Source organism: Diabrotica undecimpunctata, chromosome 9 (assembly GCF_040954645.1).
Source record: "Diabrotica undecimpunctata isolate CICGRU chromosome 9, icDiaUnde3, whole genome shotgun sequence".
Lineage (NCBI taxonomy): Eukaryota > Metazoa > Arthropoda > Insecta > Coleoptera > Chrysomelidae > Diabrotica > Diabrotica undecimpunctata.
This window is the reverse complement of record NC_092811.1, coordinates 34018681-34034948: the sequence shown is the minus strand read 5'-3', so window position 1 is coordinate 34034948 and position 16268 is coordinate 34018681. Positions and strand designations below refer to the sequence as shown.

At 36.6% G+C, this 16268-nt stretch overlaps 1 protein-coding gene across 3 annotated transcripts in view; it reads right to left on the bottom strand.

Annotated features, from left to right (window-relative positions):
- Gpo1 (glycerophosphate oxidase 1) overlaps nt 1-16268 on the bottom strand; it is a 156058-nt gene that overhangs the window by 36628 nt on the left and 103162 nt on the right. For all 3 annotated transcript variants that reach the window (XM_072543155.1, XM_072543152.1, XM_072543153.1), the window contains exons 10-11: nt 12558-12767; nt 3227-3426 (exon numbers count right to left, since the gene is read on the bottom strand). In XM_072543155.1, the coding sequence (XP_072399256.1) occupies nt 3227-3426; nt 12558-12767 (410 nt within the window). The remainder of the gene's footprint in view (nt 1-3226; nt 3427-12557; nt 12768-16268) is intronic.

Below are 16268 nucleotides of genomic sequence, written 5' to 3'. Positions count from 1 at the left end.
TAGACAAAATGTGCAGTACCTATTCGGTATCCTGAAGAACACGAAGATGGCCAATGGCATTGTTTTTTCAACTCCTAAATATTGCCGGAATTAACAGCCAGATCCTGTACAATGCTGCCAACATCGACAATCCTCAAAAATATAGAAGAATTTTTCTAAAAGAATTATCATTGGCATTGATAAGACCTCATCTTTCTGAGAGGGCGGAAATACAGAGTTTACCTCTGGATTTAAAAATATTCTTGAAGAAATACAAAAACGTACAAGACGACCACGATGAAGAACCACCAGCAAAAAAACGGGGGAGGTGCCATTGTTGTGGAAGGAGCAAAAATAGAGTTACAACAATATCTTGCAACAAATGTAATAGAATGGTTTGTAAAGAGCACTCTGTTACAATTTGTGCAAATTGTAATTTAGTAGACGCAAACGAGGAAGAAAACGAAAGTGAATAGCACACATATTCTCAAATATGTTCATTTGTGAATGATTATTTACTCCTAGTTTTTAGATTTATATACTAGTTTTATAATATTTTTAATGTTAAGCTAATATACAAGAATCTCAAGAAGGTTATTTTTAGAGAAAAAGAAGTGGTTGAGTTTTTGTTCTTATATTTGTTGCTAATCTTTATATTTTCGTTATGTATTATTTTTTATGTTAAGACATTCTCTTAAATATATGCCTACATTTATTATATACAATATATGTACTAAAAATACCTAGTTGTGGCTTTTATTTGCGTTTTTAGTCGGTGGTGTACAGAATACACCGCGCACGTAGTTATGACTAATGGAGGGGCGCCAGTAGTTAGAGGTTAAGGATAAAAAAAACTTTCAGTCATCGCAATAAATTCTCTGTACAAGTTCGACTAAATACCGATGCTTGCACTAAAACTAAATGAGTAAGTATAAAAGGCCCATCAGACCTTTTACACAGGGGCTTAGGCGTAGGCCCTTATGGTAGGTCACATAGAGATCCTATCGCGGAACATGAGCATCGAGACCATGTGCGACAAACATGGGCTCGGTGGCCAGACCACTAGGATGCCCGGCAGACGAGGAGAACAAAATTTATTTTGCCAAATCGGCGGCTGAGTGACCGAGCACACACAAAGTTCGGACAGAGAGTCATCAACTTGGGTGGGTGGCGCTCTGTTCGAAACACATATCTTTTTTAGGGACTTAAGTCCCGAAGTCATGCTAGAGTAATTTCTATATAGAGTCAGTAAAGTAAATAGAGAGAAATGCCGATATGTGTGCTACCCCTAAAGATAGGTGCTCTAACCACAGTCATGAGAAACAGGGTATTCCATTATCAAGGGCACCCGAAGTAACTTTCAAGACCATAAGCCTCCCCACTTAAGTCACATGTTGGGGAGCGGTGGAGGAAAAGCCTGGAGGTCAGATAGGTACCACTTCACAGTGAGGTGAGACCGGTTTGATCTTGTGAATTCCACTGTACAATGGTATACACATGTTCCTAGGGGCAGGGTTGATCACTATGCGTTTGTGTGTGCGTGTGTGTGGATCTTCCACAAATTCCATATCACTATTTTTATTTATACTGGCATGGGACAATAGTCTTGGTAAGAGAAATGACTTCAGGGTTTGTCAGGATTTAAGTTAGGTGTCTTAGGCCAGAATAAATAGGCAGTCTTAGCCTTACCGCCCGATGGCGCTAGTAAATTACAGTATCTTGTAACGAGCCACTCACATTTACCAGAATTTCCTAACTATAGGAATATTGATTAAAACTAGCTTCGATTTCAGGGTTTGGGTTTTGCTGCCTACCAACAGGTACAACAGTAACACGGCTTATTCAATATTTGTTCTGGGCATTGTAATAAGAAATAATTCGTTGTCTTTCGTTCGAAGAGATGACTTGAAAGCAGTTAAAGCGAATGCACTTGAAGTCATCTCTGACATCGTGAGTGGCGGCACGTAATTTTAATTACATCACTCATTTTACCGTTTTTTTCCCGCTATTTAATTCCACGTAGCTCATTATTTTCCTTAAACCGGCATTACACGTGTTAAAAAACTCACGTTATAACACGCCCACGGCCAAATCGACCCTATACATAGTTTTGCTTTTAAGACTCTGTACGCATAGGGGCTTCGTTTTTCTGTTCTTTTTCGACGAACAAATGACATCTGCCTGGAACGTCATACTGGCTATGTTGCGTCGATACCTCCGGGATGTCCAATGTCCAATATTTCTTTTATACGACTTTTCATAGTTACTGGTAACATAAAGATTTCTCAACGAAGTTTAATTTGCGGTGTAATAAGACTCATTGCAAATGAATTCAAAAAGTTTCGGCTAGTACTATGAGTATTATTATTTTTGTCAGCAATGATATGGCTATTTATTCCAGATATATTCAAGTACGTAAAAAATAATGTTAGAGGTCTTCGGCAACTTTTCGTGACACAGCGTAAGTTCCTTTTAGCTCATCAACGGTATTAACACCTCCCTTTGTTGCATTGTAAAATGTTTTCATTGTTGGCTGGTATGCATCGCCACTTTCTGGATCAATCTCGTCTTTTTAATGCATTGTTGACAATAATGTAACTACTTTGTTTTGCTTGGGCGTTTAGGATACCAAGGTCATGTCTTCGGTGAAACAAAAATGCTCGAACTAACTTTACGCTCCTTCTTTGCGGTAAAAATCTCAGCAATTTTTTTTTTATTTTTCCGAATTGTTCCCGTAACAGTTAGTTTGTGTTTTTTTAGTAAATCAAAGGCTAAAGGTATCGATGTAAACCAATAATCAGAAGTTACATATCTTTCAGTTCCAGAAATTGGTTTAACTAATCTTTGTACGACTGAAGAGGCGCTATTGTCAACTTTATAGGGCCCATCTAGTTGAGTCCCAACATACACCTCTGCTGATGCATTGCTGATGATGATAACATGATTATTCTCCGTTCGCTTATATCCTTTCTCTTTATTATCTTCTGTAGGTGATCATCACTGTTCCAATGAAACCAAGCGTTAAATTCGTTCCACAATATGGCGCTAATATCTAAATTCCGACCAAAAACGGTCTCTGATCGTTCTTTCCCGTGACCCTTCATATGAATATGAATTATGAAACTTAAGTGATGTAAAACGAGACGATTTACTATCGGTGAAGCACCTATGAATTTATTAAAATGAAACTGTTTATCATTACGAAAAAAGCAGACAAAACAACAAATAAAACATTTCTTGTACCAACCTTAAGACTCCTTCTGATGTCATTAATAGATACGTATCCCTTTCTATCCTTATCAATGTATTGGAATCTCTTGATATAAAGTTGAATTTCTTCTTTGCTTAAGTTAATAGGAATCTTGTCTCTGCTAGCGCGGTTGACGTTTTGGCCCATTTCGTTTTGAAGGAACTCTGAAGCGTCTTTAATCTGTTTCTGCTTTTCGGCTGAAAGTATACAGAACAAATTAATAAATATCTCAATTTGACAGACACCTAATATAATATTTTTGAGTTTGTTGGAAATAATGAAACAAACTGTAGATATAGAGTAAGTTCACTTTCCAAGCTTTTGTTTAATACGATTTATTTGCAATTTTCCATAAATATTTTTTGACCATTCTGCAGTAGCGGCTTTTGGGGGTAGGCAGGATAGGCCGGGCCTACCCAATAATTTTAAGAGCTTTAAAATTGAAAAACATATATTCAAAAATTATGTTAATGCATGTAAATAACTTTTAAATGTACTAAATCACTCAATACATTAGCGTCCGTCAAAACAACTAAGTTATTATATTACCACAGAAAGCATCGAATCGCATTCAGGCGTTTTAAATATCATTAATAGGCCCGATCGGAAGTGGCCGACCCAGCTCACATAAGATCCCCGTACAAAAAGCGTTTGAAGTTGAGCAGCTTGCCGGACAACGATTTATATTGTCGTCTTTATGCTTGCTGTTTAGGCACCAGACGATCGGGCCTACGGCCACCATCGTTGTCACTTGTAACGTAATTATCGAATTGTAATATAAATTTCATTTTAAATTATGATAAAAATATATGTAACATAATATATAATTTATTAAACTGTTTATTCGGGCTGTTGGGCCGTTGTATTCTGTTGAGATTTGTTCTCGACGTTTCGCCAACACTAGGGGTTGGCATCTTCTGGAGATGTTGATGCTTCGCTTGTAAGCAGAAACTGACGACGCGTTGTACTACGGAGGCAATATTTATAATTCCCACTCGCCTCCCCTCCACTGGTTTCGGCTTGAGGGGGCGTGTCGTTGTTTATAGTAGCTTTTCTATCTCCGTGTTTGGCGGGAAGGGCGTTTGTGGATTTTAATACTGGTATCCATGTTTTGTTGATTTTTAGTCCTTCTTCTATCCTATTGAAATTGTTTGGGTGCTTGTATATTTCCACCGCTTCCCGATATAACCGTGGGTAGTACTGTGAAGTTTTGTCCAGCATCTGTGTTTCTTCAAATAGTATTCGATGTTCTCCGCTTTCCAAAGCGTGTTCGGCAACGGCAGATTTGTCGATATGTCCTAAACGACAATGGCTTTTATGTTCATTTATCCTGGTGTTGGTGTGTCTTTTTGTGGTTCCCACATATACCATTCCACATGTGCATGGTATTCGGTATACTCCGGCCGTTGCTAATGGGTCGCGTTTGTCTTTTACCGATCTTAAACAATCCTTGATCTTCTTTGTAGGTCTGAAGATGGTCTTTATGTTGGCTTTCTTGAGTATTCGCCCAATTCTGTCCGTTACCCCCGATATATAGGGCAAGAACGCTTTCCCTTTACATTCTGTTTCTTCGTCCCTTCTTCTAGATACGTTGTTCATCGCCTTGTGTATTTCTCTTCTGGTGTACCCATTAGAGGTGAGCGCTTTTTCAATATAAAGAAGTTCACTTTGGAGATGTTGTGGTTCACAAATTCTCTTCGCCCTCTCTGCCAAAGTTTTGATGATACCTTGTTTTTGGCTAGGATGATGATTTGAGTTCCTGTTTAGGTATCTGTCTGTGTGTGTAGGTTTTCGATACACTTTATGTCCTAAGTGACCTTCCTTTCGATTTACTAATACATCCAGGAACGCTAGTTGTTGAGCTTTTTCTGTTTCCATCGTAAATTGAATATTTGGATGTAGTGTATTTATATAAGCCAGGAAATCGTTTAGTTTTTCTGCTCCGTGACCCCAAATCACAAAGGTGTCATCAACGTATCTGAACCATACCCCAGGCTTGTATGCTGAGTCCATTATCTTCTTCTCTAAATGCTCCATGAAAAGGTTGGCTACGACCGGGCTTAGTGGGCTTCCCATTGCTACTCCATCCATCTGTTCATAAATTTGGTCTTCCCATGAAAAGTATGTGGTAGTTAGGCAAATACGGTATAATTCCACCATATCCTTGGAAACTAGTCCCTCAATTAAATTCAGAACGTCTTCTAGGGGGACTCTTGTAAATAGGGAAACCACATCAAAACTAACAAGAATGTCAGATTCCTGCAAAGTTATTCCTTTGATCTTCTCAATAAAATGGGCGGAGTCTTTTACAAAGGCATCGTTTTTTCCTATATGTGGTTGTAAAATATCGGCCAGATGTTTTGCAAGGCTGTAAGACGGAGATCCTATGGAGCTCACAATAGGGCGGAGAGGTACATCGTCTTTGTGTATTTTCGGCAAGCCATACAAGCGTGGTGGGACTGCTTCGCTGTTGCATATTCTTGGCTTTATCTCCTCTGGTATGGACGAAGATTTAATAAGTCTGTTGATTTTCCGTAGGGTGACTGCTGTGGGATCTTTTTTAAGTTTCTTATAAACCGCAGGATCTAGAAGATTTTGTATTTTCGTTTTGTAGTCGGCTGTCTTCATTACGATCGTGGCGTTTCCCTTGTCTGCTGGTAAAATTACAACATCTTTGTCTGCGTTTAACGATTTTATGGCACGTATTTCTTGGTGGCTCAAATTATTTTTCGGTGTCTTAGCTTTATGCAAAATTCTTGCTGATTCTGTCCTTATTTCTTCAGCTGCTTCGATTGGTAAGTTGCGGATCGCAGACTCTATATATAATATAGAGTCTGCGATCCGCAACTTACCAATCGAAGCAGCTGAAGAAATAAGGACAGAATCAGCAAGAATTTTGCATAAAGCTAAGACACCGAAAAATAATTTGAGCCACCAAGAAATACGTGCCATAAAATCGTTAAACGCAGACAAAGATGTTGTAATTTTACCAGCAGACAAGGGAAACGCCACGATCGTAATGAAGACAGCCGACTACAAAACGAAAATACAAAATCTTCTAGATCCTGCGGTTTATAAGAAACTTAAAAAAGATCCCACAGCAGTCACCCTACGGAAAATCAACAGACTTATTAAATCTTCGTCCATACCAGAGGAGATAAAGCCAAGAATATGCAACAGCGAAGCAGTCCCACCACGCTTGTATGGCTTGCCGAAAATACACAAAGACGATGTACCTCTCCGCCCTATTGTGAGCTCCATAGGATCTCCGTCTTACAGCCTTGCAAAACATCTGGCCGATATTTTACAACCACATATAGGAAAAAACGATGCCTTTGTAAAAGACTCCGCCCATTTTATTGAGAAGATCAAAGGAATAACTTTGCAGGAATCTGACATTCTTGTTAGTTTTGATGTGGTTTCCCTATTTACAAGAGTCCCCCTAGAAGACGTTCTGAATTTAATTGAGGGACTAGTTTCCAAGGATATGGTGGAATTATACCGTATTTGCCTAACTACCACATACTTTTCATGGGAAGACCAAATTTATGAACAGATGGATGGAGTAGCAATGGGAAGCCCACTAAGCCCGGTCGTAGCCAACCTTTTCATGGAGCATTTAGAGAAGAAGATAATGGACTCAGCATACAAGCCTGGGGTATGGTTCAGATACGTTGATGACACCTTTGTGATTTGGGGTCACGGAGCAGAAAAACTAAACGATTTCCTGGCTTATATAAATACACTACATCCAAATATTCAATTTACGATGGAAACAGAAAAAGCTCAACAACTAGCGTTCCTGGATGTATTAGTAAATCGAAAGGAAGGTCACTTAGGACATAAAGTGTATCGAAAACCTACACACACAGACAGATACCTAAACAGGAACTCAAATCATCATCCTAGCCAAAAACAAGGTATCATCAAAACTTTGGCAGAGAGGGCGAAGAGAATTTGTGAACCACAACATCTCCAAAGTGAACTTCTTTATATTGAAAAAGCGCTCACCTCTAATGGGTACACCAGAAGAGAAATACACAAGGCGATGAACAACGTATCTAGAAGAAGGGACGAAGAAACAGAATGTAAAGGGAAAGCGTTCTTGCCCTATATATCGGGGGTAACGGACAGAATTGGGCGAATACTCAAGAAAGCCAACATAAAGACCATCTTCAGACCTACAAAGAAGATCAAGGATTGTTTAAGATCGGTAAAAGACAAACGCGACCCATTAGCAACGGCCGGAGTATACCGAATACCATGCACATGTGGAATGGTATATGTGGGAACCACAAAAAGACACACCAACACCAGGATAAATGAACATAAAAGCCATTGTCGTTTAGGACATATCGACAAATCTGCCGTTGCCGAACACGCTTTGGAAAGCGGAGAACATCGAATACTATTTGAAGAAACACAGATGCTGGACAAAACTTCACAGTACTACCCACGGTTATATCGGGAAGCGGTGGAAATATACAAGCACCCAAACAATTTCAATAGGATAGAAGAAGGACTAAAAATCAACAAAACATGGATACCAGTATTAAAATCCACAAACGCCCTTCCCGCCAAACACGGAGATAGAAAAGCTACTATAAACAACGACACGCCCCCTCAAGCCGAAACCAGTGGAGGGGAGGCGAGTGGGAATTATAAATATTGCCTCCGTAGTACAACGCGTCGTCAGTTTCTGCTTACAAGCGAAGCATCAACATCTCCAGAAGATGCCAACCCCTAGTGTTGGCGAAACGTCGAGAACAAATCTCAACAGAATACAACGGCCCAACAGCCCGAATAAACAGTTTAATAAGTTAGACGATGGCCGTGAAAGCCTAACGCAATTTATCATAATATATAATTGTAACATATTTTTAAACAAACCTTAGAAACAAACAACACAATTGCAAGTCTCACACAAAAAAAATGTATTACACACACTGGCGGCTACAGAAATTTTTTTGGAGAGGCCATGGATCTTGAGGGTGATTACTTTTCTCTGATGCAAGGTCACTTTTAATATTACCACCAATAGGATAAGTGGGTTTTTAAATATGTTTAACGGGAGGGGGATGGTCATGAACCCATGACCCCTCCCTCTAGATCCGCCACTGATTACACATAGCTATTAGGTACTTTGCTGGCTTGGCCTAGCCAAAATTTTACCACACCAGCCGCCACTGCCATTCTGTTATATATTAATTCTACATTGGAACAGTAGACACTTCGGAAAAATTAGACAGGCTTAGGTGAGGTTATATAATGTCGATGAGCAACTCCAAATTTTTTTTTTAATGGCAGACATTAGTCATTCAGCCAGTTACAATAGATTCTCCAATCAGACAAATGCACAACCCTATCCCTAATAGAAAACTAACGGATAATTAATAGAAGAATATACGACAAGGAAACTTACAGGGTCACTTGCTTCTAGTCTAGGGGCCCATCAAGACATTCTTAGTAGACAAACAAAACTGGACGACGGATAAGGTGTTATAACATTTAGGGTAAACAAAGGATACAAACCTCAATTTCCACACGACCATGAAAAATTCCATTCTCGCGTACAAATTCTATAGAACTGTGCATGTGTCTGACAAGAAATCTATAATGATATTATATATTTGTTGTGAGCCTGTAGCCAGTAGCGACTGGATATTGAATGGTGCATACATAATAAATTCAATTAATTTTTTGTAGAGAGAGTTTGAATGCTGTTGAAACTTCAACATTGGACATTCAAAAAAGATGTGATCAAGATCACCCAGTTTTCCGCAATGTTTGCAATTATCATCTTCAATCACATTTATTTTATATAAATGACTTAAATAACACGCATGCCCAAAGCGTAGTCTATTTATGGTGTTTATATATTTACGTGGAGATTTAAAATTCTTAAACCAAGTAGTTTGTGGAATAACTGGTTGTAAAGTGGTGTATCTTGTTTGGTTTGTGAAGCAGTAAAGATTCCATTGATCTTTCCATGACGATAGCTGGTTTTTTTTAAAAATCGTAATGGCATCTGATACACATAAAGAATATGACAATAAAGTGCCTGATATTATACTGGTTTTAGCTAAGTAATCTACATATTCATTATCTTTGAGTCCAATATGTGCATTAACCCAAATAAATTTTATATTAAAGCCAGAGTCTCCTAAGTGCTTTAATTGATCCTTTATTAAAAAAATATAAGGATTACTAAATGTTTTGAGCAAACAAGTGTTTTTTATGTTCTGTAAAACTGAAAGACAATGTGGAAGAATTAACGATTTTTTAATATAGGAGTTTTTAACATATTTTAAAGCTTCGAGTATGGCCAATGATTCCGCCGAGAAAATTGAAAACTCATTGGAAAGTTTGCACTTAAATTCAGAACCTCCTGAGGGTAGAAAATAGGCATAGCCAGTCCTTTCTATTGATTTAGATGCGTCCGTGTATATAACTGTGGCTCAATTTGTTGTTGTCACTATATGTGGGTATTATAACTTCAGTTTTATGGAAGAAAGCAAAGAAGTCTAAATTTTTGTCCACTTTGACCAAATTCTTTGATAAAATAGAATTGTTCTGTAAAGCAGTATACAAAGGTGGAGATGGCTTTTTAATCCAATATTTGTGAGTGAGATCTGATTCGTTAAGTTGACATATACTGGAAAATAATTTGGGATTTGTTGAGTACCCATTTTTCGCTTAATAAATTTCTTCTAATTTCAAGAGAAGGTTCATAAGCTTCAACATGTAGTGGTTGTATAGGGGTAGATCTCATAGCACCTAAACAGACCCTTAAGGCAGAATTTTGAAAAATGTCAATTTTTCTTAGAGGATTTCTAGACGCGGAACCATAAAGAGTAGCACCATAATCTATAATGGATCGTATTTAAGCTCTGTAAAATAATAAGGATGTTTCAACATCGCAACCCCACCACACTTTAGTTGTCATTCTAAGAAAATTACTACCTTTGTTGCATCTATCCAGCATATATTGTATGTGTTGTTGCCAAGTCAATTTTCTATCCAGTATAAGGCCCAGGTATTTGATATGGTATTTAAATGTAAAATATTGATTATCAAGAAGTATATTTTGATTTAGAGAAAGGTTGTGTCTTGTAAAGACAGATACTGCTGATTTGGCAATTGATAAATTTAAGCCGTTCTCTAAGTACCATGGGAAAAGAGAACTCCATACTCTGCTTAGGTTTTGCATACCGTTTTCATATTTCTTACTTTCTGTATAGACACGAAAGTCATCTGCATATTGTATTATTTTAAATGGGATGTTGTTTATTTGCATATTATGTATGTCGGAGGTGTACATATTAAATAAAATTGGCGATAATACCGAACCTTGTGGTATGCCGTGATAGTTGTGTCGAGATCCTATTAGTTTGTTATTATGGTCTCTGACGTAGATTACCCTGTCTGTATAGAAACCGATAATTGTGTTTACGAAAGCAATTGGCAAATGAAAGAAATTTACCATTTTGAATTTCAAGGTTGACAAACAAACTGATTCATATGCTCCTTCAATATCCAAGAATAGGGCTGTTAAATAGTTATTCCTAGTTAAGTTATTCTGTATATTTACAACAAGTGTTGTTAAAGCGTCTAGAGTTCCAAACCTCTTTTGTAGCCAAACTGGTTTACTGGTAGTAAATTCTCTTTTTGTATCCACCAATCTAATCTAAATTTTACAAGTCTTTCTAGGGTTTTGAATACGCAAGAGAGTAAGGATATTGGTCTATACGAACTCACAATATTTGGATCCTTTCCGGGTTTAAGGATAGGAACGACTAAGATATTTTTGAAGGAATCGATAACTATGTTATTTTGGATGATATCATTGAAAATATGTAAAAGATGGTTTTTTTCAACCTCTGGTAGGTTGTTTAACATGGAGTATTTTACATGATCGATTCCAGGAGAAGTGTTAATGTGGTTTTTAAGGGCGAAGTCTAATTCAGTTTTAGTAAAAGGTTTTAATAGAAAGTGATTATTTGAATGATGATTTTGTGTAGGCTGTGTAGGCGAATGTTGAACCCATGGAGGAGATACTCTATTAAAGAAGTCGTCTAATAAAGTATCATTGAAGGGTTTTGTACTATTATGTGATTTTCGGTTCATTTTGTTAGCTTGTGACCATATTTCTTTAGAAGAAGTATTTTTGCTTAAATTCTCCAAATGTCCAGTCCGCTATGATTAATTAACTTATATGTAATACACACTATACACTACATGATTTATCATGTGATTTGTCATACGATTTGGTCAAGAAGTGAAATTTACATGTTTACACTGTGTGATTTGTCATATGATTTTATCATAAGCACTGTCATGCGGCTCGTCATAGCTTGTCACAGGAGAATAGGACGGTACCTATTCCGCATGATAAAATCATATCATTTTCGCTATTAATACGGGTAACACCAACATATTTAAATATCGCGCCTTATTATTATGTCAATTCAGCAACATTTACTTACGGAGAGACAACATTCTTTATTTATTTATTGTTTGTTGCATTGATATTGAACCTATTATCTAATGTATGCTATTGTATCGTATTTTTCTTTTATTATTTATTTAGCTTATTTTATTCTTAGTTTAGTGTTTTATAGTCTTCTTAGTCATAATTTTAGTTTAGTTTCTTTATTGATTATTTTTAATTTGGTATAATATCAACACTAAATTTGATATACCCTGTCCACGATTTCTTCGTAAGAGCCACCTGCGAGCCCAAAGGCGTCTGATCTTTTTCTTCTTACTGCTGTAAGCTGTACGCAGTTTTTGCCGGCGTATTATTATTAAAAGTTGGGAAGCCAATGCAATCAAAGCTTTATTTTATCAGCGTTATAATAGTTTCAAAATCTAATAGTTGATACCTATAATGTGTCTAATATCTCTATGACCATAAACAAAAAGAAAAATCAATAAAACCTCACTCATTGTCACTCATATCGTAAGTCATAACTTATCATGCAGTGTAAACACGATTTTTTAAAACACCATAGAAACGAGGAATCTCATATACTCATATGCTATTGTCATATGATAAAATCATGTAGTGTAAAATCTACTTAACCGTTTTATAAATAAATAAATAATTATGTTTTATTAGTCTGTGCTTCATTAAATACACAACACATTCCTCAAGAATAAAAAAGTAAGAAAATTATAAAAGAGTTCCTTATTTTAAAGATACCTTATTAGTTAAAGTTATAAAGGACAATAATAATTTATTAGGAGAAAATTCTAACAGCAATAATATTCCTTTAAATACCGGGACTGAAGAAAGTAATAAATATTTTATTATTGACGAACTCACCTTCGGACCATCCTAGTTCTTCAGCCATAATGTTGACTATATCTGGAAGAGCTTCTTGGGCGGCTTGAACGTTCAGAAACGCTAATCTCAGTCTTCTGGCGATCATGTCTATTGCTGTTACGGCATATTCCTTGACACCGTATCGTACTTCAGCGTCGATGTATGGAAACTCTGGATGGAGCTTCTTACCGATGATAGGCCATCTTTTACCTTAAAAATATCATACAGAATATGTCTTAGAAGGTTAAAAACATATTTTTAGCGTATGGCATTTCGACGTAAAAAACATTTACTCTATATTAAATAAACTCATAGATAATAAAAGATAGAGATAAAAAACAAATAAATATAAGAGCAGACGACAAAAAAAAAGAAAGAAAAACACGTAGTTTCAGTGCTTACTAAATTTAACTTCAACAATAAAAAAAGCAAACTGAAAATTAGAAAAACCAAAAACTAATGACCAATTGGTTGGTGGAAGATCCAGAGAAGACCCGATAAAGAGTTGAGAAAAGTCGAAGGCTCTTATTATGATTATTAAATCTATCTAGTAAGTTCAAGGGTTTATGTCTCTTAAGTCTTCTCTTCTTAAGGGGTGAAGAGTTGTATTATAGAGGTAGCACCTTTACATGGCTCCACGTGCCACACCCCGGGCAACTGCATTGGTCTGCAGGCTACAATAAGTGAGGGTAGCCAGATATGGCGAAAATTTCACCGAGCGATTGCCGGTATGAGCAATCCCACACTTACTGAGCAAACTGACTGAACTGCTTCGGGCGGATGAGTTGGTAAGTAGAAGGGCACTCGTATGTCCTGGCGCTAAGAAATTGGCACCAAAGGCGAATGAATCAAGTAAATGGTCAACAGCATAAGGATGGAGAAGGCAAGGAGAAACCACTACATTAAAGATCCAATTGGATATCTCTAGTACAATCATCATGGCAATGAGTACTATGGTTTGTTTTTTAACCAGGAGTAATTCAAATTTACCGCACCGTAATGCTTGTTTGTAATTGGTCCAACCGCAGGTAAGTTTACTCCACTAAATTAAGACATTTTGGCACTAATGACATTTATGAAATTTTAAAATTCAAAATTTATATCGACGATTTTTTGTATTTTCTGCGTTATTCCCTTAATTTTTAGACTTTTTATTTGCAGTTATATAAAAAAACAGTTCTTTTCAGAACTATTTAGCGACGTATTCGTGTTATTAACATAACAATATGGATTCAATGCCAAGTACTAGTGGTAATTATCCTTCCCCACCTAAAAAACGCCGAATAGATTTGGGTCATTTATCATCAAATGAAAAACAATGCATTATAAACATGTACAAACAAATAAAAATTGATAATGCTGGAATGAAAATAACAGCCATGGTAGCAAAAATAAAACAGGCAACAAGTTACTTTTGCAGAATACATAGTTATATTCCTATAAAGTAGCATACAATATTTGTTGTTTAAGTTAATGCGCTGATGAAATATTGTAAAATTCCATTGGATTTTAGATTTAGACTTCTAATAATTTTGATTGGAAAAAATTATTATTCAAACACAAACAAAGTTAGGTTAAAATCGACGTATGAGGTTGACCGATACTGATTACTGGATTATCGCAAGACCGAGATAATCAACCAAAAAAAAAAAGATATATTTGGTGATTTTTCTAGTAACTTTCTTGGGTGTGAATCTATCTTTTTAGTTTACTACTCCTGGTTAAAAATCAAACCATAAAAGAAAAAAAGAAACTGATCATGGGAATCGGAGCCCAAGATCCGGCAGGGGAGGAACAGACAAGGACTCCCACGTCCTTGTCTGTTTAAAACAAACTTACTATGAGAAAAATTGTAAAGAAATGGAAGATTTTCAGAACAAATACGACCTATTCAACCTACATAAAAAGGTTAAAGAAACGGCAGGGCTGCAAAGAAAACCACAACACAACTCTTTTAGATAAAAATGGAAATACTATGATAACAATTGACGAAAAGCTGACCGATGGCAATAATATATGGAAGAGCTCTTCGACGACGAAAGAGGAACCTACAAGACATATTTTTCGAGGACAGAGAAACAAGAATACAAAATTACAAACAAAGAAATATTGTATGCACTAAAGAACACCAGAAATGGAAAAAGACCGGAGCCAGATCAACTGCTTATTGTAAAATCCGTAAAATAATAAAAAATGAGTACATGGATGTCCTCTTTAAGCTCTTTAATGAAATTTATCAGTCGGGTGATATACCCAATTAATGGTTGACCTCAACATTTACTTTTTTCCTAAAAAGGAAAAATGCTAGAGAGTGCACCGACCACCGCACTGTAAGCCTGATGTCTCATACACTTAAAATGTTTTTAAAGATCATCCATAAACGCATTTACCAAATAGTTGAAGAAACCCAATTTGGATTCCGTAGAGGCGTAGGTACCCGTGAAGCACTCTTTGCATTCAACATACTAATCCAGAGATGCTTGGATGTGAACCAAGATATGTACGTCTGTTTCATAGATTACAACAAGGCTTTCGATAAAGTCCGCCACAAAGAGCTAATGGACGGCCTTAAAGAAAAACAATTACAATACAATGACCTACGGATTATAACAAATCTATATTATAAGCAGCAGGCACACATACGCATTAATGAACACACATCAGAAGAGTTCAAAATTAAAAGAGGAGTGCGACAGGGGTGTGTATTGTCACCACTACTATTCAATGCTTACTCTGAAGAACTTATGAAAAGAGCTCTTGAGAGAGAAAGAGCAGGAATAAAGGACAATGGAACACCAATTAACAACATTAGATATGCGGACGATACTATCATAATAGCAGACAACCTCCAAGACCTCAAAAAGCTAATGAACAAGATAGTTGAGTATGGAGAAGAATATGCATTATCAATAAACATCAAGAAAACTAAATTTATGAGGATATCAAAAACCCAAAATAATGATGAAAGCCTGACAATTAATGGTAAAACTTTAGAACAAGTTGAAAACTACCACTATCTTGGCACAATATTTAATCACACAAACGATTACTCCAAAGAAATCAAGAAGTTCGAATAGAGAAAGCACGAACAAGCTTCAATAAAATGAGAAAGGTACTTTGTGCAAGAGAACTGAAATTAGACTTGAGAGTTAGGCTGGCAAGGTGTTATATTTTCTCGACTCTGCTTTACGGGATAGAAGCATGGACACTTAACGCGTCGACTACTAAAAAGTTGACAGCATTTGAACTGTGGGTGTATAGAATAATACTGAAGATATCATGGACCGAGCATGTAATAAACAGCGAAGTCATGAGAAGACTCAACAAAAGAATCTAAATATTGGAAAACATCAAGACACGAAAGCTCCAATATCTGGGGCATGTTATGCGTAATGAAAAATACAACATACTTCAATTAAGGCTCCTGCAGGGCTGTTCCACATCTCCAACCCTATTCAAAATATACTGCGAAGATGCTGCAGAGTAACAAGAATGGATAGGAGAAGTAATGACGAAATAAAGCAAAGAACATCAATAGAAACAGGCATACTAACATATAGAACAAAAAAAACTAAAGTGGTATGGACATGTAAGAAAACCTAGCGACAGCAGATGGATAAAGAGAATAACCGAATGGAGCTTCATAGGAAGGAGGAAAAGAGGACGACCCCAAAAATCCTGGAGGAACGAAGTAGACGACGCCATGAGTAA